This window comes from Podarcis erhardii (genome assembly GCF_964252035.2).
Source record: "Podarcis erhardii genome assembly, chromosome: 1".
NCBI classification, from domain to species: domain Eukaryota; kingdom Metazoa; phylum Chordata; class Lepidosauria; order Squamata; family Lacertidae; genus Podarcis; species Podarcis erhardii.
Genome location: NC_138497.1, coordinates 38,385,663 through 38,411,810, shown reverse-complemented (window position 1 = coordinate 38,411,810; position 26,148 = coordinate 38,385,663). Strand labels below are relative to the sequence as shown.

General features: G+C 37.2%; 1 protein-coding gene across 5 annotated transcripts in view; it reads right to left on the bottom strand.

Annotated features, from left to right (window-relative positions):
* Positions 1-26,148, bottom strand: part of NOVA1 (NOVA alternative splicing regulator 1) — a 148,437-nt gene that overhangs the window by 26,534 nt on the left and 95,755 nt on the right. For 4 of the 5 annotated variants that reach the window (XM_081862731.1, XM_081862727.1, XM_081862728.1 and 1 more), the window contains exons 3-4: positions 17,853-18,019; positions 2,009-2,080 (exon numbers count right to left, since the gene is read on the bottom strand). In XM_081862731.1, coding sequence (XP_081718857.1) covers positions 2,009-2,080; positions 17,853-18,019 — 239 coding nt within the window. The remainder of the gene's footprint in view (positions 1-2,008; positions 2,081-17,852; positions 18,020-26,148) is intronic. The other variant, XM_081862729.1, reaches the window with a different exon arrangement.

Sequence of the window (26,148 nt, the reverse complement as noted above, 5' to 3'; positions counted from 1 at the left end):
TGTTAATCATAGCTACAGTCTAGAAACAATTGCCAGCTACTTCACTTATCATCAGAATTAACAGCACAACCATAATTGTCTTATGTGCTGCATGTTTCCTGCTGAAATAGTAGTCTAGAGAATAAAATAAATTACACCAATGGAAAAATGCAGACATATTTCCAGAAGCTAGCTTAAGACTGTAACATCTTTCTTCATATACAACAGTGCCCAAAAGAAAAATGAATTTAAATATACATATAGTGTATATCACCTTACACTGGACTAAAAATAGAAACAGTTCAAACAGTTTCAAAACAAGTCAGATTCTAGCCATTGGTTATGAAACTGCCTTGTTTAACTATTAATTGAATGAATGAATGATTTATTATAGTAACAGACCAATATAATTAGGTACACAAATAAAACATACAGCTAGTTAAAATAATTTAAAATAAGATATCCCAAATAAGATGGAATTCTACAATACTTGACTATCCTCTTTCTTTCTTGGATGATACTTTTTGTTTTGCCAGTTTAATTTTGTTGGACTGATTCATATCACCAGCAAATTGCAGAGAGATTACTGCTTGGTTGTTATTACAAAAAAGAATTGCCTTGCTGCATCAGAGCAGTGTCCTCCAGAATCTAGTCCAGCATTCTATCTCCAGTTAGATGGTGGAATCTTAAAAGTAGGGCATGAAAAAGGCAGCCACCCCCCAATTTGATTGTCAGTCATGTACTCCAACAAATACTGGCTCTTAATACAGAGCACAATAATTTCAACATGCTTCATTTTAAATGCTTTAGATTTAAATGTTTTTTACCAAAATCCTCAAAATCAATATAACATTTTTAGATGAAAACGTGTTTGATTGTTATTCAAAGAATTACACAGGGTTGGAGGCAAAGAATCATGAGCTGGAAGGAAAGGAAAACAGCTGCTCATGCTGTCTTGCACATGCTTGTGAAATATTTCTCACAGTGCTAAAATAGTTCTCTTAGTTTCCTGCTTGCACAAATAGAAAAACATCTTTGGTTTTAGTTTCATTTTTTTTTACACAATGTTCCAGCTTGGGATATAAAATAAAAGCAAAAGACTCCCTTTGTATGCCAAAAAAAAAGTGCTTTGGATCCAAGTAAAATTTTTATTTTATTTAACAAATTTTATATGAAACTTGATTGTAGGGAAACCTCTAAGTGGTTGACAAGAAATATTAAAATTATCCATAAAGATCTAAATAGCCTAAATATGATTCTATGATGTACAGAATGAAAAGTAAATAAATTGCTTATGAGCTTAATAAATGTCAGTACTGAAGACTATGAATTAAAAATAAGATTGTGCATTAAAGACCATAGAATAAGAAAATAATCATTACTTGCTCAAGCTAAAATAGCTTTGATCTTACAAACAAATTTATTTTAGTCTAGGACTATAACTATTTATTCATTTTACTTTATTCTAGGACTATAACTTCTCATAAAATCCCTCAGTGTGTAAACAGGCATGCTATTATAGGAAACATATTCTTCTTTATAAACAAGCACACTGTGAAAGATACATTATACATATAGACCTCAGTCCAAAGAGCTGCATGCTGAGCTCTGTATGTCCTCCACAATTTTTGAATCATTTTGTTCTGACAGCAGCACCCTGAGCTGCTTGGGAAGCCTTGGCCAATTCAACAATCCCCCAGTGTAGCCTAAGGAACAGCTGTTGGGTGGGGGGGGGGGTAGAAGTGAGAAAATCTGTTGAGCAGAAGCAAGCTCTATTTGCCCCTCAAGGGCTACTTGGATTGCAACAACAAACGTTATGTACGGGTATCTTAAAATAGATTTTTTAAAAAATGTATTTTTTTTACCAAATTAAAAAATAATATTATTTATACAACAGCATTAGATATCCATGATTATGGGTGTATATATGCAATGAACAAAGAAAACCTTAACCCACCATATCTTTTTCTCCAGTTTGCAAGCTGCCGCTCGTGAAAAGTATGGTGTAGATGGTAGAATGATACTGTACCTGATTAGCTCTGGAGGTGGTCATGGGATCAGATGGAGAGGACTTGGTGGTAGTTGGGGATGATGGCAATGTCTGGGAACAAAGCAGTTCAGGAGCAAATCAACCTCAACAAGCCTTAGACTGAACAGTTAAAAAAAAAATTAAACAAATGTAATGTAATTAAAAATTAAAGAGAAAAAGCCTGAGACCTAAATTTTTCTTTCTCATTGGAACTTAATGGAATTTAATGCCAATTAAGCAAATAACTAATGCATGTAAGTATGCATGCATATGCATGTAAAACAAATCAATGGCTTAAAATTAAGATGGTAAACTCACAAAATAAAAAAGTATGCTGACCATATGAATAATATTTTCTTTCCCATACTTGATTCTAAGGGAAAGCAAAAACCAGTAGAAGCAAATACAAATTCCAACAAGTTCAATGAGCAGATGTCGAAGTTTATATCTGATAAAATATTCTCCCTCTCATTGCATCTTGATTTTTGTCTTATAAAGTTGACTCCATGTATATTTAGTGATCCATATAATACAAGAAATACAGCCAAATGGTTGAATCCAGAACTTCATCCACAGGATGCTCCGCTAGAGAAAGGGGGTGATTTTCACTTATTTCCCCCTCCACAGCTCCTGATGCACCCTGAAATATTGTTCTGTAGGGTTGAAGACGTGGGGCCAGCAAGGGAGGTGGTGCTGGAGGTTGTAAAGAGAAAGGGAGAGCTGGTGAAAATCACCTTGCTCTCGTCCTCCTGTGGGAAACTCCACTAGATCTTCATCCCTTAGGTGAGTGGAACAGCAAGTCTGGATGCAACCCAAAGTTCATAAAGCAAAAGATTTCTACAGTATTTATTATTTTTTCTTTAAAGCAAGTCATGCCATGGATAACATAACAATTAGAAACATTGCGACAGAACTGCACCAATATACTTATCATTTATGTTATAAAGACTAAACTAAGACAAATTGTTAATAAGGTAGCATTAGCTGATGTTTAAGACAAGTATTTATTCTGTGTTAATATTTTACTTAAAACATACAGCATAATTTTAACACACTAATGAATAAGAATTGATTTGAAATATATGCACAGACTCCAATATGATTTGATCACAATGCACAGGTTTTAAATTCTATTGAGGCAGCCATCCTTCAATTCAAGATTGAATGGTTGGGGTTTTTTCTTTGTGAAAATTCAACAGAATTCAGCAGAATTATGACTATTCTAACATATCTGAAACGGTGGCAACAATAATGTAAGGAAAAAAGAAATCTAAATATTTTACAGTAAGTAATTTATAAAATGTATCAATATATGTCTAAAGCTATCTCTAGGAATGGTTAATCCAAACAGTAAATGTTACAGTTCCTGAGATGGCCACCATGCAAAAATATTTTTTGGCAAGGACCTATGTAACAGCTGTAAAGTGTAAAGCAGCTCTGATACATCAGTAATGTAATCATGCTCCTGCTTAAATTTCAGTTATTTAAAAACAAAACAAATACCTATGAATTTCCTTAGAAAAAAAATGGAATTAATGCAGCAATGCTTTCTAACTGGCTTGAATGGCTGTCTGAAACCAACCAAAGGATGCATGATAATGTTTCTGTCTAATTGTTAAATATTTTGTAGCCTAGTTTATAAGATGAGAAGACAGATAACAGAGGGCACATTAAATTGAAATCTACACCCCATCATGGAACGCTACCCATGAATTGGAATAATAGTTGGAGGCAATCCAATGGATCATCTTCCTGTTTAGAAGAACATACTATACTTAGGTCCTCTTCCTTTGAAAACCTGTAAAGGAAATTCAACAGCTTCTAAAAATAGCTTAGTTAATTTCTTAACTGCTATTATAGTCATGAATGTTTTGCTAATTTTCTCTCTTCATGTGGTTTTAAAACTATTCATTCTATAGACAGAACAACGAACTGATTCTGCATTGAAGGAGGAACAAACTGAGGAGTATTCAGCTAGTTGTTCCAGTTAGGTAATAGCCAGGGTTTTTTGTCAGCCAGAACTCACCGGAGCTCAATTCTGACACCTCTCAGGTGGGTGCCATTGCCATTATAAGAGAACAAGGGAGGCATTCATGATGAGCACCTCTGGCACCTTTTTTTCTAGAAAAATAGCACAGGTAATAGCATATAGTAAGACCAGGGCTTGATACCTACATATTTTCCAGAAGCACTGCTTCTTGTGCCACATCTTATATTCATGTATTTGATTTCATTGCACACCAAGTTACAATAGACCTTCCAGCTAATGTTTCTTGTGCTTTCATTATTAGAGGATATAATCTAGATAGAAAGCCTTAAGTTCAAACTCTTCAAACCTCTTCTCTTTGCGCCTTGATACTTAATCAAACTAAGGAAACTAGATGGCTCTGTCATGAATGCTATTAATTACTCCACTTTCATGTAGGTACTTATAAAACGATTGTATTACACTAACTTCACAGGGACAGATAATGCCAAGGAACCTATAATTCCTTTGGTCACTTTTTGATTTATCTTAAGTGTTACATTTTTCTTATAGAAAATAGCATTGTCACAACAATCTTGAGGAAAAAAAACTGTATATAATAGTTCCTTTCTATAATAGGTAGTAATTTTAGCTATTCATGGCCGTAATTGTTGAAAGAGAGGAAAACAAGTGTTCTTGCAAGATTACTGTTCTCCAGGGAATGCAGTCTCCAGCAAGACGAAACAAGAGCTGCAGTGCCTATCAAAAGTCTTTATCCACAATTTATGAGAAGAGGTAGAAGAAGGCTATAGCCATGGATGCGCAAAATTCAAACTCTGAACGCTAATGGTCAAAGATGTGCAATATTTTAATAAACATTCACGTGTACTTTAGATACCTTGTATCTAAAGTATGTGTATGTGTATTTTAGATACCTTATTGTCACAAATACATATGGAAACTATGACAATGTCATGGAAACTATGACAATGTCAGAGTAACCCTATATAAAATGATTTCATTGATGGCTATGTTATATTAAAAAGCAAGAACACCAATTGAAAATATAAATGCTGCTTGTTGAAGAACTACACATAGTAGTATGAATAAAATTTCAGTTGGTGGTACTTCTACTGGTGAAAGAGTTAGCAAATCAAAAGCTTGCACTGAACAGCAAGAATTAGTCTAAAAAAACACTGACTACATATATATTTAGCATGTCAACATTCTCAATACCAACTAGCTTGAGTAGGTTCTTTTTCTGCAGTTGCTGACATATTTTCACAAAATAATAAAGCAAGAACATTTAAAAAATCATTTGTAAATGTAGTCAGGAAAATTGCCATATATTCCCTCTATTTTTGTCTGTCATTAAAAATATGTACAACTTCTTTCATGATCAAAATGAAATGAAATCTTAATGATAGCAGAGCAGACACAACAACACTTGAGTAAAGCATACATCATGGATACATCAAGCTAGGATACATCAAGAAATACTTATCAAAATAATTGGGATAAATAATTAATACAAAACATCCAAGGTGTATTGAAATGGATTCGGCAACATATTCCTCAACAATGCATACAAATTTAGAAGGAAGTTTTTATGAACTAATATCCCATTGCACCAGCACAGCTGAGATGTTTATATATTGACACAGCGATTATTTGTTGGAGATGTGGATCATGGAATGCAGATATGCTTCACATTTTTTGGTCATGTTTTAAAAGAATGTTAGTTTAGAATACTATAATTAATGAAATTAAACTCATAAGAGGTTATGATCTATTGGTAAAACTATTAGTCATATCCCATGTTAAGGAACTGGTGATTAACAGTTGCTCACACAGCAATTTTGGAAAGTTGTTTTTTTGCCTGCCCATCTGTTCGCTATGAATTAGAACACCCAATATATCTTAACCCAATTTTGTGTGTTGGATCTTGAGATTGAAGAGCACAGTCTGGTCTATGTTTCAATACCATCAAATGCCACTTTGAATCAAGTTGTCAGACCGAACCTCTCAAAACTGCACTGATTTGGACACCTCTCAAGGTATCGTAACTGTCATGCCAACACAGGAGAAATCCTCTTCAGAGGTGGATGTGTTATTCCCGAAAGCACACATTATAGAGGAGCATGCTGTATCAACAAACAGTGAAAGAGAGCAGAGGTATCCAGGGTCTTCGGGGATCACGACACCCCACTCTTCTCCGTAAGACACAGAGGGCACCATCACAGAGCCCAGGGGAGTGGCTATACCTAAAGGTGCAGTCTCCTCATGAGCAGGTGAGATTCCTCAGACAATCCAAATGGCCTGCAGCTCATTGTTAAAAGCCTTCAGTTCCTGATAAGAGTACTGGATCAATACCCTTGTATAAGTCTTCTGATATGCCTTAGCTAGCAAATGGGATCAAACCTAGGACTGCTTCCAGACCTGACCTCTTGTGTTGTGTGTATGCTTTGTCTTTGGACTGTGATTATATCTTTCTTTTTGGATTGCCCCTGTAAATGGACTTGGCACTACTGAATTTGGTGTCAGCTGAAGCAGGAGAATCATCAAATTTTGCATGATGGTTCCTGAGATTGAGAACCATCTGTCTGGCAATAGCATCCAGCTATAGCCAACCAAGATCATGGAGTGAAACTTTTAAAACTGACTGATTTTAACCAATTTGGCAGGATTGTGTATTACTGTTTATCCAGCAACATTAGATTTTTTTAAAAAAATAATTAAGGAACTAAAAATATATATTTTGCATTTATAAATCTCAGGATTTTGGTGTTTCTTAGAAATCCTGAGCAATGTGTGGTACTCTATAGTACAATGGAGGAAAATATTTATTCCTATGCTAGAAGACAGGATAGTAAGATTGTGGGAATTAGCTCATAAGGTAAATTTGATTAATATTGTGAGGGAAGATAGGCAACTTGACAATTAAAATAGAATAGGCTTATTGCATACTGGAATAATTAGATAAAATTATTCAGCCATATAGATCATTGGAAATAATTTAGAAGATGACAAGGATATGTTTATATATTTTTGTAATACAATTTGTATATAATAGAGTTCTGCACTGGATGCAGTTAAATTAAGAAATGACCCAGATTTACAAATCAGGGAATCTGTGCACAGCCCTAATACAGCTCAAAGATTAGCAGGTGGGGCTGGCCCGGGAGAGGGAATTATCTGTGGCAGCCCCTAAATTATGAAAGACATGCATCTTTATGTGACTCACCCTATTTCTGTGATTGTAAGTTGTTTTAAATATTGTGTTTCAATGTTGTAACCCACCCTGGGATCTTAAGGAGAAGGGCAGGTTATTGTTAATACTAATAATACTAATACTAATAAATTAATGATAATGTTTCAACAAACTATAGATTAAACCAGGCTTCCTCAACCTCAGCCCTCTGGATGTTTTGGGACTACAACTCCCATGATTCCTAGCTAGCAGGACCAGTGGTCAGGGATGATGGGAATTGTAGTCTCAAAACATCTGGAGGGCCGAGGTTGAGGATTAAACAAACACTTCCCCTCTCACCTTTTGGTTAATCTGTAATTTGTTGAGACACTGTTCTTATACAAAAACTGTAATATTTGTTCTATTTCATTTTTTTAAAATCTAAAAAAAATACTGTGAGTGTTAAATACAGTGGTGCCTCGCAAGACGAAATTAATCCGTTCCGTGAGTCTCTTCGTCTTGCGGTTTTTCGTCTTGTGAAGCACGGCTATTAGCGGCTTAGCGGATTAGCGCTATTAGCGGTTTAGCGGCTATTAGCGGTTTAGAAAAAGGGGGGGAAAGGGAAAAACTCGCAAGAACTCGCAAGACGTTTCGTCTTGCGAAGCAAGCCCATAGTGAAATGCGTCTTGCGAAGCACCTCAAAAGACGGAAAACTCTTTCGTCTAGCGAGTTTTTCGTCTTGCGAGGCATTCGTCTTGCGGGGCACCACTATAACTGTTTATGATATAATGAAAATATCAGAGATGGTGGAAGAAGAAAACAGTGTAACTGCTCTTTAAAATGACATGAATCAATAAACCTGAAAACATATGTACACTCTTTCTGAAGGATAAATTCAAAGATAAAAATGATCTTTTTAAAAAATGATCAAATTGCATCCTCATACACAAACACCTAATCTCAAGAAGTTCCTATACCCAAAGACAAGACTCAAAACTATGTGTGACTCAAAGGAAGCCAGCAGATTGAGATTAGAATCTAAAATAACATGAAAACGTCATACTGTTCATGAAAGACCCTCTCTCTCATATATATGTTGCATTTTATATTAAATAATAATATAATAGACTTCTTACCCATAATACATTTTAAATGAAAGAAAGCTGTTACTGCAATATACATTTATGACATTACAAAGTGTAAAATATGCATTGTGTAAATAAATGCTTGTCTATCCCTACTTGGCAACAAATTTTTAACAGGTCTCTATTTTTGTTTTTTAATTTTCTGAATTGGTATATCGCCCATCATCCGTAGATCTCAGGGTAGTTCACAACATAATACAAGATAAAAACACTTATATGTAAGCTGAGTCATAGGGAAACTGTTGCCAATACTTAATAAATTTAGGAAAGAAAAACATGTGTATATAACACACACACACACACACACACACACACACACACGGCCTACCTAAAAAAACAAGACATTAGCAATTCATCAAATCTTTGAACTGATGCCTGCTGCAGCTCCAGCTGCTGCCTCACTGAGGAGTCTTCAACACACCCTAAAACGAACTAATGTCGACTGATGGGTTCAATTCACATTTACATTCCAAACCCTAGAAAACTGGATGGTCACAAAGCTGTACAAATGTACTGATCAGCACTGAATCTGATTCCTTCCAAATATTTGGGGAAATGGATCTGCAAGGATGAATACCAGCAAGAACTATATCTAAGAGTAGTTGGTAAAAACATCCAAAAGATAGTATATTCCTAAGAAAATGAAGTAGATGCTGGATGTATTATGGAGACAGTCATAAAGATGTTGAGTGGCAGTATGTTGCCTTAAAAGAATTAAGTTTCAAGGGAAACAAGCTTGGCAGATCATCAAATCCTATAGCTTGGAGCCTGCTCTTCAGTTTGATAGAGGGCATAGGCTCATCTTGACAAATAAGCCTTGTTGCCATTAGCTCTTAGCCTTTGCTTGCTTGGCAGCTAGAAGCATACAAAATGGAAGGTGTTTTGTGTGGAATTGCCATGCTTTTTATGGAGCTTTTACTTAAGGCCATCAACCAACCATGATATATTGGTGATCGTATTATAGCACACATTTAGTATAATCTTTGTGGTGGGAGCCATTGTTTTACTCAAGTTTTTAATCAATGTTTTGTTGGTGCTAAAATGTTTTTTCAGTTACATTAAAAAGAAACACCTTTCCAATTATCACCATATTAGCAAGGTGGTTGAGAAAGTGCTTAGAAGGATTGTAAAAAGATCTCTTTTAAAAATGCATTCTAACAGTATAACACTCTTCAGCAAAGTGGTATGTAAATTTTTAAAAAGCCGTGAGCTTCTGTCTGGGAACCTGCATATTTGTGCTAAGCCAATATTTTGGTTTAGTGGTACACGTAAACTGAGCCAGTATTTCATGCTCTGAACTGAAGAGTGGCTGCTTCTCACTTGGCTGGAGTGAAAGAAACCTGTTAATGACCAAAACATGTTCTTGTGACATCTAATCATCATTGCTTTGTAAGAAGATCTTATTTAGAACAAAGCTATCATTCATGTGTTGGAGTGTACGTAGTCACAAAAAAAAATATTTATTTTCTTCAAATTCATAAATGAGTGCTTGCTGCTTAAAAAAAATTCTTTTTGTTATATGAATGGAAATTCTGTTTTATCTGTATGATGTGCTGTACTTCATAAATATCATAGTTTTAGGCATATTAAAGAAAGCTGGAAGCAATTCAGTAAGTTTGAATTACTATATACAGAGAAAAAAACTTTTAAAAAATTAGTCTTTTGCATTAGGCAAATGGTTGCATTTAAAAATTATTAGACTTCTCGTAATGAGATGTACAAAGTGATTAGAAATTATAAGATTAATTCACTTTAAAGAATTTCCATTTATTAACACTGAAGTATTCATACTATCAGTGCAGCTTTCCAGTAATTATTAGCTGCCTTCAAGCAAGGCTACAGTAAAGAACTTATCAGCATTTTCTATGATCTCATTTTTGAAGCTACAAAAATTTGGTAGCTGAATATTCTTTGCTAAATATTCTCGCTGCTGAACTATTTTTTCCCCTTTTGTTGTTCTCCAGACTTTAGTTCTTGCTGCACAAGAAAAGGGTTTGTATATTCAGAAAGGTTTTTCTTTGAAGGTGACTCTGAAACTACAACCAATCCAGAATGTGACAGCTAGATTGGTGACTGGGTGTGGCCTCTGGGACCATATAACACTGGTCATAAAGGATCTACACTGGCTCCTACTATGTTTCTGAACACAAGTGTTGGTGCTGACCTTTAAAGCCCTAAATGATCTCGGCCCAGTATACCTGAAGGAGCGTCTCCACCTCCATTGTTCGGCCTCCGGACACTGAGGTCCAGCTCCGAGTGTCTTCTGGTGGTTCCCTCACTGTGAGAAGTGAAGTTACATGGAACCAGGCAGAGGGCCTTCTTGACGGTGATGCCCACTCTGTGGAACTCCCTCCCATCAGATGTCAAGGAAATAAAGAACTATCTGACTTTTAGAAGACATCTGAAAGCAGCCCTGCATAGGAAAGATTTTAATGTTTGCTGGTTTTATTATGCTTTTATATTTGTTGGAAACTGCCAAGAGTGGCTGGGGCAACCCAGTCAGATGGGCAGGGTACAAATAATAAATTTATTGTTGTTATTATTTTCCCACCTACAATATAATATTGATAGTAAAACACAGTATTTTAAAATTAGGAACCAGATACTATTTCAAAAACCACTTGAGTATGTAAGCCAGGGGTCACTAACCTCTGCCTCTTCAGATGTCATTAGACTGAAACTCAGCCAGCATGGCCAATGGTCAGGGATGGCAGGAGTTGCCATACGGGTTAGTCATCCCTTACTTAAGAGCTGGAAACTTTATGTCACCCCCTCTTGTCTCACAGCTACAGGTACACTGTACCTTACTTTCAACAAGAGAATTTGTGATAACTGGTCAGTGGCTGTAGTTTACTGAGCTTTCTAGCAGACCATCTTTCTGGGGTGATTTCAGATGGTGACTAACATTATATCTGAATCTACCTCAAGTAAATCTCAAAATGGAAAACTAAAAGAGCAGTAGTCAAATAATACATTATTCATGCCCTGGGGAACTAATGCATATTTGATACATAATATTACAATCACTTGTAGTAGTTTATGCTGGGCTACTGTAACTTCTTCTATGCCTTAACGCTAACTTTCGATAATGCCCATAGCTGTTAAAATATATTGTAATTAACAAAAAATACAGGGCACTTTTTATCACCTCACAAAAACAGCCATTTTAGCTAGCATAAGTTACAGATAATATATGAGCTGTAAACTTCTTTACTGTCCTTTTTCTGGTAGTGATGAATGTCTGATCAAATACTGTGTGTGAAGTTAGTTCACAATCCAGACTCATGATTTATTAAACTGGTTAAATTCTTAAACTGTGATAAATCCTCTCCAAATATCACTTTTCTATCACTTTTCCAACATACTATTTTAGGCAGTTGGAACAAAACAGAGGACTTTGTCAGATTCAGGATTTAGTTCAGCTGAGACTGCTTTCATACTAGTTCTTAAAACCTTGGAATGGAGTGGGCTAAGATTCATGCCCTGTGTCCTTCCAGGCCTGAAAAGTCATTTAGTGATTTTGACTGATGCCTGACATGGAACTTTCAGTAGGATTCTATCTCCCCAAAGCCTTGCATGCTCTGCCCCTATGCCTGCGATACTATTGAAAGAAATGAAAGCAACCACTGTTCCTTCCACAAGAAAACCTAGAGGCTAATGAAATGGAATCAAGATATTTTGGATCTCCGGGCATGAATGTAATCACTACATTCCAGGCAGAGAATAGTACCATGATGCTTTTAGATAAATGGGCAATTTTCAGAAGTGTTTTAAATTCTTCTGCACTGGTTTAGAGATAGTGAATCTGAACTATTACATTTGCAAATGTGTATTTACTGCTTTTTCTCTACTCTGAAACTAGTATATATAGTTAGTATTGAATTTCTAAGGCTGCTTTCATATTTTAATCATTTGCACTACAGTAAAAACTGTTAAGGCAAAAAAGTCTGTCTTGAGATATTATACTCCCTATATCAGCTCAGAAACAAGAGTCCCAATTTCTATCTTATAAATATCACGACTGTAAAACAAACCTGGAATGTTAAGTAAATTTGCTAATGGCTTTTGAACTGTTGAAAATGATCAGCAGCTACAGGGGCGGAGGAGATAATGAAATGCTGCCTAACAGACATTAGGGCAATCCCCTCCTGAACCACACACAAACATGAAGTTACCTCTTACACAAGGTTGCTGCTATCTTATGTCAAGGAATTATGACATGATGTCTTTCAAATATTCTTGTTATGCTATTCTTAATAATAGGAGAAGTGCAAGCACGCCTTCCTTGGGTGGCTGCGAAAAACCTGGAAAATTAAGAGCCCTGCAGAATCAGTCCAAATGTCTGTCTAATCTATCATCTACTTCCATTACTGTTTCTCAGCAACTGATATTCAGAAGCATCCTTCCTCTAATCTGGAAATTGGCATATAACCATCACAATTGACAACCTTATCGTTCATGGATTTGTCAAATCCGCTTTTAAAACCACCTAAACTGGTGTTCATCACATCTTGTGATAGCGGCTTCCATAAGTTAAAAATGTGGTACATGAAGAACATTTTGTCGTTCCAACTTCGTAGGTTCTAGTATTATGAAAGAGGAAGAAAAACATAAATTGACCCGCTTTCTACACACCGTGAATCATTTTTCTAAATTTAAACACCCACAAATATTATAACTTTTGCAATCTATAGAACACACAGGCCAAATTCAAATTTCAAACTCTTAATTCCAATCAGTCTCTTTTGTGAAGAGAAATTGTTATAAAGAAGGGCAGCTGATATTGCATCCCTCCATAATTAACACAAATAACAGTTACAAATTTGATGATGATCTTGTGTAGCTATTTTTCTTCATAGTCTGAAATGTTAGAGATTATTGCACAAAATAAGGATACTAGCAGTCATTTATATTAAATTTTTTATTTTTATAAGAACATTTATAAACCGTCAACTCATGAAAAAAAAGCCATGGTGGTATACAATAAAATTATTAAAACATCAGGAAATGCAGAACAAATAACCAACACTGAATTAAATTAATTTTCTAAAAATGTTTGGCGAAACAAAAACATTTTCAGCCAGTGATGAAATATCAAAATTGTAGGTGCCGGTCTGATTTCACTATGAACAAAGTTCCAAAGTATTGGTGCCACTACGTTAAAAGCCGTAGCTCATGTAAAATCTAAACAAATGTTAGATAACTAGGTGACAATTAGGAGGGCTTCTTCAGATGATTGTAGTGATCTGGACTGTGTGTAAGGGACAAAGCAGTCCTTCAGTTTTTTAGGGCCTTAGATACTAACAGTAATACCTTGAATTCAGTTTTGTAATGTACTGGTAGTCACTGAAGAGCTTTCAGCACCAATGTAATATGCTGACGCGGAGCTGTTCTGACAAAACCAGGTTTCAGTATTCTACACTAGCCAGAATTTTGAATCCAACCTCAATGCCCCATGTAGAACACATTACAATAGTCTTGTCTAGAGGTTTACCATAGTGGCTATGCTGCCCCTGGCTAGGAAAAGCCATAGCTGGCCAACCAGCTGAACAAACAAAAAAGCACTCTGATAGCAAACATGTCTCCAGGGACAGTGCTGAATCTAAGGGTACTTCCAAGCTATGCACCTGTTCCTTCATAGAGAATAAAGCCCTGTCAAGAATAGGCAACCTGTCAATTTCTTGAACTTGGAAACTGATTACCTATGGGGTCTTCCATCTTACCAGGATTCAACTTCAGTTTACTGGCCATTATCTAGCCCATCACTGACTCCAGATGATGGCCTATAACATGAATGGCCTTGCCAGATTCAGATGTTACAGAGAAGTACAGCTGGGTATCATCAGCATACTGGTGACACCTTACTCCAAAACACCTAATGACTGCTCCCAACAGTTTCAAATAGATATTTAAAAGCATGGGGGACAACATGCTACCCTGAGGGACACCACAGTGCAAACACTAGGGGACCAACAGACAGCCACTCAAAATCGCTCTTTGTGAATGGTTCCGTAGGCAGGAACAGAATCACTGAAACATAGTGTTACCAATTCCCATCCCATAGAACCACTCCAAGATACCATGGTCAATGCTATCAAATGTAAAAGCAACAGGGTGACATTACCTACCCCCGTCCCTCTTTGGATATACAGTAGGTCATCTAGCAGGACATTCAAGGATGATTCAGCCCTGAAACTAGATCTGAATCCAAATTGAAATAGGTCAAGATAATTGTTCCCAACCAAAGAATGAGTACTTTTGCTGGTATTACTCTCTTGATAACCCTACCCAAAAAAGGAGTATTGGCAAAATGGTCAATAACTGATCTAGGTGATCAGACCTAATGCAACTATTTAAAAGTCAAACTTTATTAATAGAGGTAGAATTAACAGAATTAGTAGCATGTAACTAAAATGCAAGACCCAATAAGATGGTTTCAATTTTTTAATACAGATTTATAAATCATATTATTCAAATAATTTAGAGAAAAACAGCTGCTTAATATTAATTTGCCTAACATTTTTAAACAATATATTTAATTTGGAACTAGGATGATCATTTATACAAATAATAATTGTGCTCTTAACCTTCAGTAAGTACATGAGACCAAATGTACCTTGACAGTGCTGTGGAAAAATTAATAAAATTTTGTTTTAATAGTCTACAACTCTTTGCTTCAGGTATTCTTCACTTATCATGGAGTATGAATTGCCATGCAGTGTTTCAGGGACTTGCCTCTTAAATCTAACCCAGAGGGTGGCAAATCTATGTTTTTATTCTTAAAACTTTTGGGGGTCAATAGGGTACCTATAGGACGCGGGTGGCGCTGTGGGTAAAACCTCAGTGCCTAGGACTTGCCGATCGCATGGTCGGCGGTTCGAATCCCCGCGGCGGGGTGCGCTCCCGTTGTTCGGTCCCAGTGCCTGCCAACCTAGCAGTTCGAAAGCACCCTCGGGTGCAAGTAGATAAATAGGGACTGCTTACTAGCCGGAAGGTAAACGGCGTTTCCATGCTCGCCAGAGCAGCTTCGTCACGCTGGCAACGTGACCCGGAAGTGTCTGCGGACAGCGCTGGCTCCCGGCCTATAGAGTGAGATGAGTGCACAACGCTAGAGTCTGTCAAGACTGGCCCGTACGGGCAGGGGTACTTTACCTTTACCTTTAGGGTACCTATAGGTGTTACCCTATCGAGCAATACCTACTGTTGTAAGCAGGAATCAAAGTGATTTCACTTAATACTGCTATTTAGATATTGGTCATGTTACTACAATTCTTATGGAGCAAAGGAGGTTTGGATTGCTCTGCATGACCAGAACCCATTCTTTCAATTTCTTGAGAGAAAATAACATAAATATGATCTTGAGCCTATTTTCGTAACAGTTTCAATAGCATCCTTAATATCACTAAGAACAGGGGGGTCAGTAGTGCAGGTATACAAGCTCTTTTTGCACAAACTGGATATTTAAAAAACTTTTTTTTCTAGTTAGAACCTTCCTTTTGAAACAGAAAAACTACTTTTTCATCCTAGTTATTTGCAGAGTTGATGTTGAACAATACTTGCTGATTTTGCTTTTGGGTTATTTTGACCACAAATGAATCTGTAAATGTTTGCAAGCAACCTACACTCTCACATTGGCAGGTGTCCCTTCAACCGGGCCTGTGGATGATTAGCATTCTATGGCCTTTTTGTTTTATTATGTATTTATGTTCTCATTTTATATTTTATATTTTTATGTTATAAACCGCCCTGTGATCTTTGGATGAAGGGTGGTATACAAATTTAATCAATTAATTAATTAATTAATTAAATTTAGGTGATCCTCTTTAGTCTACAGGAAGGCATCAAAAACACATTTTGCAAAGGGTTGCCTCCAAGTTACCTTTTTGGTACCTTCCCCATGCTTTTTAATGAATTAATAGTTTTTCAAAAGATCTTGCTGTTACTTTATTTGTAGTTATTTCTTGATTTTGTAAATGGCCCTGTAAGTTGCCATGGTACCAAAATATTCTAAATAAATATCTGTGAGCTTGATTAGACTATTATTGTAGATCTTGTAGGTCTTGCATACTTTATATTGTGGACTAAGATCCTGAACACTCTTTGCAACTACAGTTTTAGTGAAAGGGGATGTTCTCAGAAAAATTATAATTTATCTCCTTGCACGTAGTGTGATGCTTAATACTATTCCACAGTCTTTCTCAGGGTACGTTTGATCCCAAAACTGGATTGGTAATATACATTTTTCTATCATCCAAGGGTTAAAGATTAAAATGATTATTATTTTTTGTGAAGCAGGCAGTTTATATACGAACATTTTAACTTTATACATAACTGGAAGCTTTTGAAACAGAGAGATATAACAGTTTTCAACACTCTCTTAAGTTCTTACCAGTTTCTGCTTTGACCTTTGAGCAAAGCACAAAAAACATTATTTGAGCAAAGCACAAAAAGAACAGAGAATATATTTTAAATATTTTCATTTATTCATTTAGAGGCATGCTAAAACAAAAACACTGACCAATTATGTCCCCTTAAAATATGAATCATAGTTTTAAATAGTTTTAGAGTATAAATTTTGATGTGTGCACCCACTGCTTAGCTCATTGACAAATGTCTCACCATTTTATATAAATATTGTGCTATCTAGCCATACATCTTAACTAATGTGCAAAGTAACATGGATATTGCAAGAGTTCTGCTTTCATTTAACCACCACCTCTCTGGGTTTACAATCAATAATGCATGTAAAGTTGCACGGAGGCATCTGTGGACTGGAATACTAATCCAAATTAGAAGATGAATAGAAACATATCTAGTTCTCTCCTGAAGCCACACATACAGAACTATCATTAGCTTAACCCAGAACCAAATGAGAGGATGGGCATTGAAGAAGCAATCAATCCTAGAAATGCAATGAGTCTATGAGGATCTCTGTCAGTAGCCATTCAGACCTCAACATCTTATGCCTCCCTGCAGCATTCTGGCTACTCTTGTGTCACCGAAGGGGAGCTTTGTCCCAGTTTGAAAACTACCAATTCACCACTGAAGATGCAAACAAATTAGCAAAAAAATTTGCTTTGATCTAGCTAAACTCACTTCTTGGAAAGCTTACTTTAATTTGAGGGCAATATAGGAAGAAAGATAGGGTATTATCTTTTAAAAAATAAAATGGCCAAGAATATTGTCTAGCAAACTTCAAAGACAGCACAATTGTCCAAAATAAGATTGTGTAAGATTTGTTCTCACAGTGGTTGATCTGGTGGGGAATTCTTGAAATCAAAATATGACATTATCATCCAGACATGACAGTTCTAGAGACCATCCTGTTGATGATACCAAAGTCACGATGGGGAATAGCAGCCTTAAAACTGGGCATTTCCCATATGAAAAGGAAGACTCAGCAGTTAGCTAGAAGTGATAAAAAGCTTTTGACATAATTACATGATATATTTCATATGAATGCCTTACTTGTTAATCTCTTAGGGCTTCTTTGAAAGAAATTTTATATAAAAGCAGTGTATTCCTTTCTCAACCAAAACTCACTTGTTTGATGCGGTCCGGATTGACGGTTGTCTGAGGCTGCAGAATGCTAACTGGTTCTGTCTTGGCCACATTTTGAGGCATTTCTCGAATCTTTTCAGCAATGAAGCCATGAACTGCATTTAATGCTTCCACTGTTCCCTGGATCAAACACACCCGCTCTGTCGTACCTTCAGAAACAAATAAAGCACATTTTTGTTGTTTTGTTTTTTAAAAAATGTTAGCTCTGTTCATAAACTGATTAAACTGGAGCCATTTGGCTTCACTAACTTGTGTAGAGTAGCCAATTCATGAAATCTAAAGATAATACTATGTAGTATAATGGCTAGGAACCAGATAGTCCCATGCACACAAAGTGTGCCCTTGCACCAAGGGTCAGTAGTGGATAATTCTTCATTTTGGAGACAGCCCCTCAAACCTCATGAGATGCTGCTCCAAAAAGCCCCTGACCTAATCTGGAGAGACTTTTTAGTGGGCATGGTGATAGCGTGTGGAACATTGTACATGGCACTTTGGATCCCAGTAAATATTTTAAATTGATTTCTTCCTTTTAGCCCCATAACCCTCTTGTGGTGTGGGTTAGAGAGAAACTAGCCCAACCTAATAGCTAAGCAGGTAGCTGAGCTAAGGTTTCATATGTTCAAACCTAATGCTTCAGAGAGTAATATACTAAATCAGTATTTACGCTGCTCAGTAACAGTCACACATGCAAAATGTGTGTATCTATTTTCACATATAGTCTCCCAACATTTCCTGATACAGCAGTTCCAGTAAGTTTTCGATTTGTAACCCCACCTCACGCCTTGCTCCCTTTCAGATTTTTTGAGGAATATAAAGGAAAGTATTTCTATAGATGGATAAATCAAAAGTACGTCAAGGCCTATAAAGCTTTTAGAGGACAAAGTAAATTACCTACAAGGTTTTATATGATCTGAAGCTCAACCATCATTTGAGACCATAAACTATGCTGACTTCCAAAGTTATATTTTTGGATTTTGAGGATACATGCAAAGCTTTTCCTTTTCTGTTTCAAACTTTTATTTTACTACAAAACTATACCTATCATGCTTCCCTTAGCGACTCAACTATCTATCTATGTAAGTGTCACCATACAACATCCACAAAGGAAACCCAAGTCACATATTTAATGTTTAACTATTTTCTGTGGTCATATTCCTCTTGCACATATATTACACACTTGCAAATAAAGGAAGTCACATACAAAATGATGCATTTGTGAGCATTCTTCTATGGAAATGAATGGGCAAGCTATAGCAGATGGGAAGCTTTGGGCATACAGTGGAGATTCCATGGCCAGAAGGAGATCCTTGGACCACAATGTCCAAATACACATACATGTAGCCTTGCTCATGTTAAGTAACAACATGATCTACACTGGGGATGAGGGGACAGAACACATATTAGAGATGAGAGCTTGACACCTACCTTTGATCAATGTACGTGGTTAATTTAAAATACATGATCACATACCTAAAGAATACATAGAATCATAGAACTGTAGAGTTGGAAGAGACCACAAGGATAATCTAGTCCAACCCCCTGCAGTGCAGGAAACTTTTGCCTATCATGGGGCTCAAATCCACAACCCTGAGATGAAGAGTCTCATGCTCTACCAACTGAGCTATCCCAGCACTGCTATAATGTATCCTGGTTCTTCAAATCTGCTCTATTTATTATTTACAAGTTTATATACTGCACAATAAACCAAGTCTCCGGGTGGTAAACATGATGCACCCCCAAAACAGCATAAAAATACTTAGCAAACATCTGAACAGTGATACACAAGAACTAATAGTTGAAGACTGTGTAAAACAAACGTTTTAGGCAGGCATCTGAAACAAAACATCACTAGAGCTTGCTTAATAGTAATATTAATTCTTATTTTTATCTTTAAGCCACCTTGACCCACCATGGGAAAAGGCAAGGTGGTAATAATAATAATAATAATAATAATAATAATAATAATAATAATAGGCAGGGTGTTCCACACATTTGGTGAAGATCCACTAAATGCCCTTTATCTTGGAGCAGTAAGCTAAACATCATGTTTGTTCTATGGCGTAATATATGTTTGCTTCAAGTTTTTCCTCATTTTCAACTATTAACAAAGTACTACTTTAATATTAAAGAAACATTACCATTAGTACATAACCTAAAAAGACCAGAAACACTGTTCATCATAAATTGGTAACCAATCCTATGGCATTCCAAAATAAACATGACTGTATTTAATGGATTTCTAAATACATTGTTTATTAGTAGAGTGGACTGTGGAAAGGAAAATGGTTCAGAAACACTAAACACTAAACTATAAACATGAAAACAAACATTTGAACAATTTAGGTACTGTCGTATGCAAGATATCCTGACTCTCCTCCTCAGACTCAGAACTTGAACCATTACCGCGATGAAGGTTTTGAAAGTTTTATTGATGGAATCAGTACAGTGCCCCAACATGGCGTTACTGCTTACAAAGTAAAGGTAAAGTGGGTGGCGGTGTGGTCTAAACCACTGAGCTTCTTGGGCTTGCTGTCAGAAGGTTGGCGGTTCAAATCCCCGCAACAGGGTGAGCTCCTGTTGCTCTGTCCCAGCTCCTGCCAACCTAGCAGTTTGAAAGTATGCCAGTGCAAGTAGATAAATAGGTACCGCTGTGGCAGGAAGGTAAACGGTGTTTCCATGCACTCTTGCTTCCGTCACAGTGTCCCGTTGTGCCAGAAGCGGTTTAGTCATGCTGGCCACATGACCCAGAAAGCTGTCTGTGCACAAACACCAGCTCCCTCGGCCTGAAAGTGAGATGAGCGCCGCAACCCCATAGTTGCCTTTGACTGGACTTAACCGTCCAGGGGTCCTTTCCCTTTCCCTTACTGCTTACAAGCAGATACAGCAGGACAAAAAACTACAGGAAATGGCTGGACTTAGCTAAGATGTTGATCTAACAACTGACATGCCCCCTGTGCTTGCCTTTTGAAGAGCAGGGTGGTCACAGATCTCTGAGTGGATTTTGTTCTCAGCTCAGAAAGAAAATAGTACTCCTTTGTAGAGGCTGAGCATGCATGGTTTGCTTGTGCCAGCACTGCTGCCTCCAGGTCCTTGGGGACAGAGTCAGAGGAGCTGGCTCACTGTCAATTTTAATTCCAGACACCTCCTCTGAAAGGGAGGCTCTTCACTGACTGGGCACCACAGGAACTACAATACGTTTAAATAACTCCTGCTATGTGTGCTGTTTGTAATTTAAAGTCAGGCGGCTATTCTCTCTAGGTCTCTGGGCCCTTCTCCTGGATTGAGTTCCTCCTGGGGTCCCAAGTTCCCAGGGCTAGCCCTCTCCAACTCATTCTCTACAGGCTTCATGACACAAGAAAATGTGGTTATTGATGTGATATTCTGTTAAAAAAGCAAATAATTTAAAGTCCCATATAACAGCACAGCACTCTTAGTACACTTTTAATGAACTGAAAGGAGAAGAAAAAGAGATCAGATAGTTCTTTTATGGATCTTGGACTGCCAATTCTAAGCCTACTCCTGATCAAAAAGTATATGGCACCAGAATACCAGTAAGGCTATATACTCTCTTAACTAGTAGGCAGGCTGTCAAATGCAATATTACATTTCATTATATAGTCTGGCAAATATCTAATTTGATATTTGATGCCACACCAACATTTGTGTGGCACTCATAATGAAAATTTAAGTGTTTTCTTTGTGTTGTGTTTAACACATTGCCTATGAGGGAATGAGGAATGATGAATTATTTAAAAAAAATGTATGTTCTCCTTTAACCCATATAACTATGCAACTATATATATATATGTGATTATATACTTTTTTAACATTTTGAAAAGTATATCCACAACTGCCTCCTTCCTTGAGCACTAAATTAAATTATAAAATATGTTCCTACTGTTTGTTGTGAGGCACGTTAATAAATAAAAGTGTGTGAATTTCTCTGTGCTAGTTCAAGAGAAAACAGTGCTGTTGCAAAAGATATTTGGCAGAAAGTCTGACTATTGAAATACAAATTAACTTGATACATGGATGCAATTTCCTTGCACTGTCTCTCTTTAGCTTTGCCCTTTCCAAGCTATCTTTTTTTTCGTACATGGAACTCCTGTGGTTTCTGTGTTAAGTGATCTAGTTCTAAACAAGTGCACTAGGGAGTCTTTACAAAGAAGTATTAATTGTCTACTATATGATAGGAAGCAATGTGGATTGATCAATGTGCCTAATGCAAGTGTTCTCCTCTCTTGGTCAGCAGACAAAACATTTATACAAAACACAGATCAGTTTACACAGAAGATCTTGGAGCCTGACAGACAGCACTTAAAGGGATGAACACTATTGGAATAATGGAAAGGAAAGGAGTCAGAGCCAAACAGAAATTTCATTAAGCTTGGATCCAAGTGGGCAAGTATTCTGCATACTGTGTTGTTTAGGACTTGTAGATTAGTATACTTCATATGATGTCATACAACAAATTCTGAGCTCTAGAAGAAATTATTGGACGACAAAGATAAAACTGAAAAGTAAAGTAATTCTTTTGTGACACGCAAGATGATTTTGAAATGTAAGCACAGACAAACAGACAGAACTACAAAACTGGCACAGTGATGTTCAGGCAGTAACAATATTTATGAGTAGCAGATATACAGGTGCACCCTTCTTTTCCATATATATATATATATATATATATATATATGCAGGTTTTGGTGTCCTCGGGTGTCTTCCCGTGTAAAAGTTGGGGTGTCTAGGCGACGTTTCGACGAGGTCTAACTCGTCATCTTCAGGCTGGTGCTTTTGGCTTCTTGTTACTGGAACAGAGCAGGATCTCAGTGTTTGAGTTCCTATAAATACTGTAGAGGGGGTGTGGTGTATAGCCTCCAATGTTCTGGGCAGAGAGGAAGTTCCCAGAAGAAAAGGCACACTAGCCTGGGAACTTCCTCTCTGCCCAGAACATTGGAGGCTATACACCACACCCCCTCTACAGTATTTATAGGAACTCAAACACTGAGATCCTGCTCTGTTCCAGTAACAAGAAGCCGAAAGCACCAGCCTGAAGATGACGAGTGAGACCTCGTCGAAACGTCGCCTAGACACCCCAACTTTTACACGGGAAGACACCCGAGGACACCAAAACCTGCATTCCTGTACCCGTGAAAATCTACGAAAGCATATATATATATATATATATATATATATATATATATATATATATATATAATGATAGACATGTGATGTAGACTTGTACTTGCTGATTCATGCTAATTTTCCTTCTCATAGAAGGCGGGGAGATAATTATGCAATCATGTTTTTCATATGAAAGAATCTGTGCTCACATCACATCCTTTGTATGCTATTTGTATGGGTGAGAACATGGTATGCACATGCTCCTCCAATATTTGAAGAGTATTACTGCCCGGGTAAACAGCTAAACTAGTCCTATGTCCATTGCAAAAATAGCAGCACTCAGAACTCTATCCCAAATCCCTTCCATCTATCTAGAACTACTCAGTCTGTTGAACTCCCTCTCCATCTTCTAGCTTAATTCATCATCCCTTTGTATCATCCGTGTTTTGTAAATAAAGGTTAGTAAGACTATAGATTCAGAGGTGGCTACTAACTGTACTACAGAAGTGTTTCCAACCATACAATATTTACAGCTGTACCTGAGGACACTCTAGAAAAGGCGTGATGAAACTAATTTACGAACTGTTTACAGAACTTCATTCTAAGAATGAGCATTACTACAGGCTATATTATCTGGCTAAGAGCAAAGGGAGACAACCTTATGCACACCATAATTCATACTGTAAGATGAGCTGCACTATATCACCCTCAATCTCCATCGTGTAGGACCTCAAACAGGACGCTGAGGTAAAGATTATTCTTCAGTTATTCCAATACATATGGAGAACTTAGTATGCAAGATACAGACATCTTGAGGCCAGACAAAAAATTCAAGGTACACTTAGACCAAAATCCAAGGCAACACAGGCAAGCTCAACTCCGCTGTCATTTCAATTTGCTGCTTTAAACTCTCTGGAGCTCACATATATAAAACAAAAATAAATAAAACTATTTAACATCTATATGAAGTTATTAGGTATGCTCATTAGGTTATTTGAAGCATGATGTTATCAGTATGCTGACAGCCAGCACCTTCAGTGTTATATTTCCAGACACTGTTATTTACTGTCATGTTGTCTTAACTGTCCTCTGCTCATTGCTTTACTGTGAATGTATGCAGTCTGGTGTGATTTTATTGTATTGTTATTTTGCCATTGTAAACCACTTGGTATTTTTAAATTGAAAAGTGTCATATAAATCTTTAAGATAAACAAACAAACAATGTGGATTCAATCCTTGCCCCCAAAACAATAATTTCTGTCACCATTTTGCTCCTCCGGACTACTCTTTCCAGAGCTGCCTCTGGAGAATCTGCCCATCTCCACATGAAAGGACTATGCAGTGTGCTAAAATATTGTCTAAGGAAGCCCCCGCCCCTACATATACATAGGACACATCTTTTTTGAATATATCGAAGTCAAATATTTTCTGGTCGGTGGGCAGAGGTACATAGCACACAAAAAGAAAGGAGGTGAACTAATTGAATGTTTACTCCTGTGTATATCTTGAATCCTCAAAATAGATGGCACATTCTTCCAAACAAGTCTTACACTTAGAAAACACTAAGAAAACACTAATATAACACTTAGATAACATTTAGATAACACAGTATAATTTACAGATGAAGTTGTACACAGAGAAAACTGTCAGCTATATGATCAACTGGTTTAACAAGAAGTACATCTATTAATCAAAGTTGGTCTTTTTTTGTCAGTTTAAAAGCTTTCAGGTCTCATTAGTGTCTCAAGTAAATTGCCAAGTTATTTACTGTTTTGATCTGTCAAAAAATAGTACTCCAAGTAACAATTAATTTATATCATATATTTTCAAAACCTTGTCAAGAATGTAGAGCAATGTGGTTCACATTATAAAGCTGTACTAAGCACATTAATATTTATAGACCATAATATGCAGATGCAATTTCACTTTACCCATTTGCTTTAAAGTTGGCCTTCTTTCTATCATGCAGAGTCAAAATGCATATGCAATATTCCATATGACTTTTCAATAAGATTGCAGGAATTTGTAGGATGATTTTTGGTGTGGTTTTGTGAGAAATGCACACCAAATGGCAGGAATATTAACTGAATAGCTGGTTCTGCTGAACCACTGCTTGCCTCTGTAGGCCTACATTCATTCTTGATTTTTTGTTCATCAAGCATGACAACCTGAGAAGGCCGAAGAACATCTCCTGTGAGTGTTGGAGGACCAGCTTTATGCTTGAAGGCCTTTTACCAGATGCAGAGGGATGCCATTCCTGATAGGGATGATTCCCCCTAGTGGAGGCAGGCAGGGTCTTCAACTTGCAACCCAGGGAGGAGTCATCCCGTCTCTCCAGACTGACCCTGCCTGCTGCAAGGGACGGCTGGGTCTTTGTGTGTCTGTCTCTCTGCGCAGAGAGAAACACTTGCTTAAGTGCTTGTTTTGTGTGGCATACTTTGCGGCCTCCTTTGAATCCTCACTATGCTGTCTGGCGGAGCTTTTCTGGTTAATGTGAAGCCTCTTTCCATCATGCCCAAAGGAGGTGGTGGAACCGACAGTAGCTTACTGTGACTTGTTTGCAAAGAATTTGAGGACAAAATCGCTTTCATCCAGTGGGATCTTGTCGCTGCTGTGGTAGCAGATGATGTTGCTTCTCCTCACCCTCTCGATAACATTCTGTACCATTGACATGGTATCCTCCAGTAGCAGACTTTGTGCTCTCAAATTTTGACGCTGCGTGCAATGCTAAAATTTGGCGCCCCTGCCTCTCGCACTCCCTTCTACAGCATTATTGTGGTGCCCTCTGCAGTGCAGCACAGTGTGTGGCTGAACCCATTATGCTACCCTAAAACCACCTCTCTATCTTTCTGGGTCAGCTGTCTGAGTTAGGGGTGGCTGGCACCACTTTGAGGTGATCTAAGTCCTACTTGGATGGACACTTCCAGAGGGTGATGCTTGGGGAGTGTTCTCTGGCTTTGTGGAGCCTTCCTCAGGGTTTGATTTTATCCCTTGTGCCTATGCTGTTTATTATCTATGTAAAACCACTGAGTGGGGTTATCTGGACATTTGGAGTACATTGTCAGCAATATGCTGATGACACACACCTCTACTTCTCCTTTACACCTGCAGCTGCAACAGTAGATGTGCTGGACCATTTTCTTACCTCATATTAGAA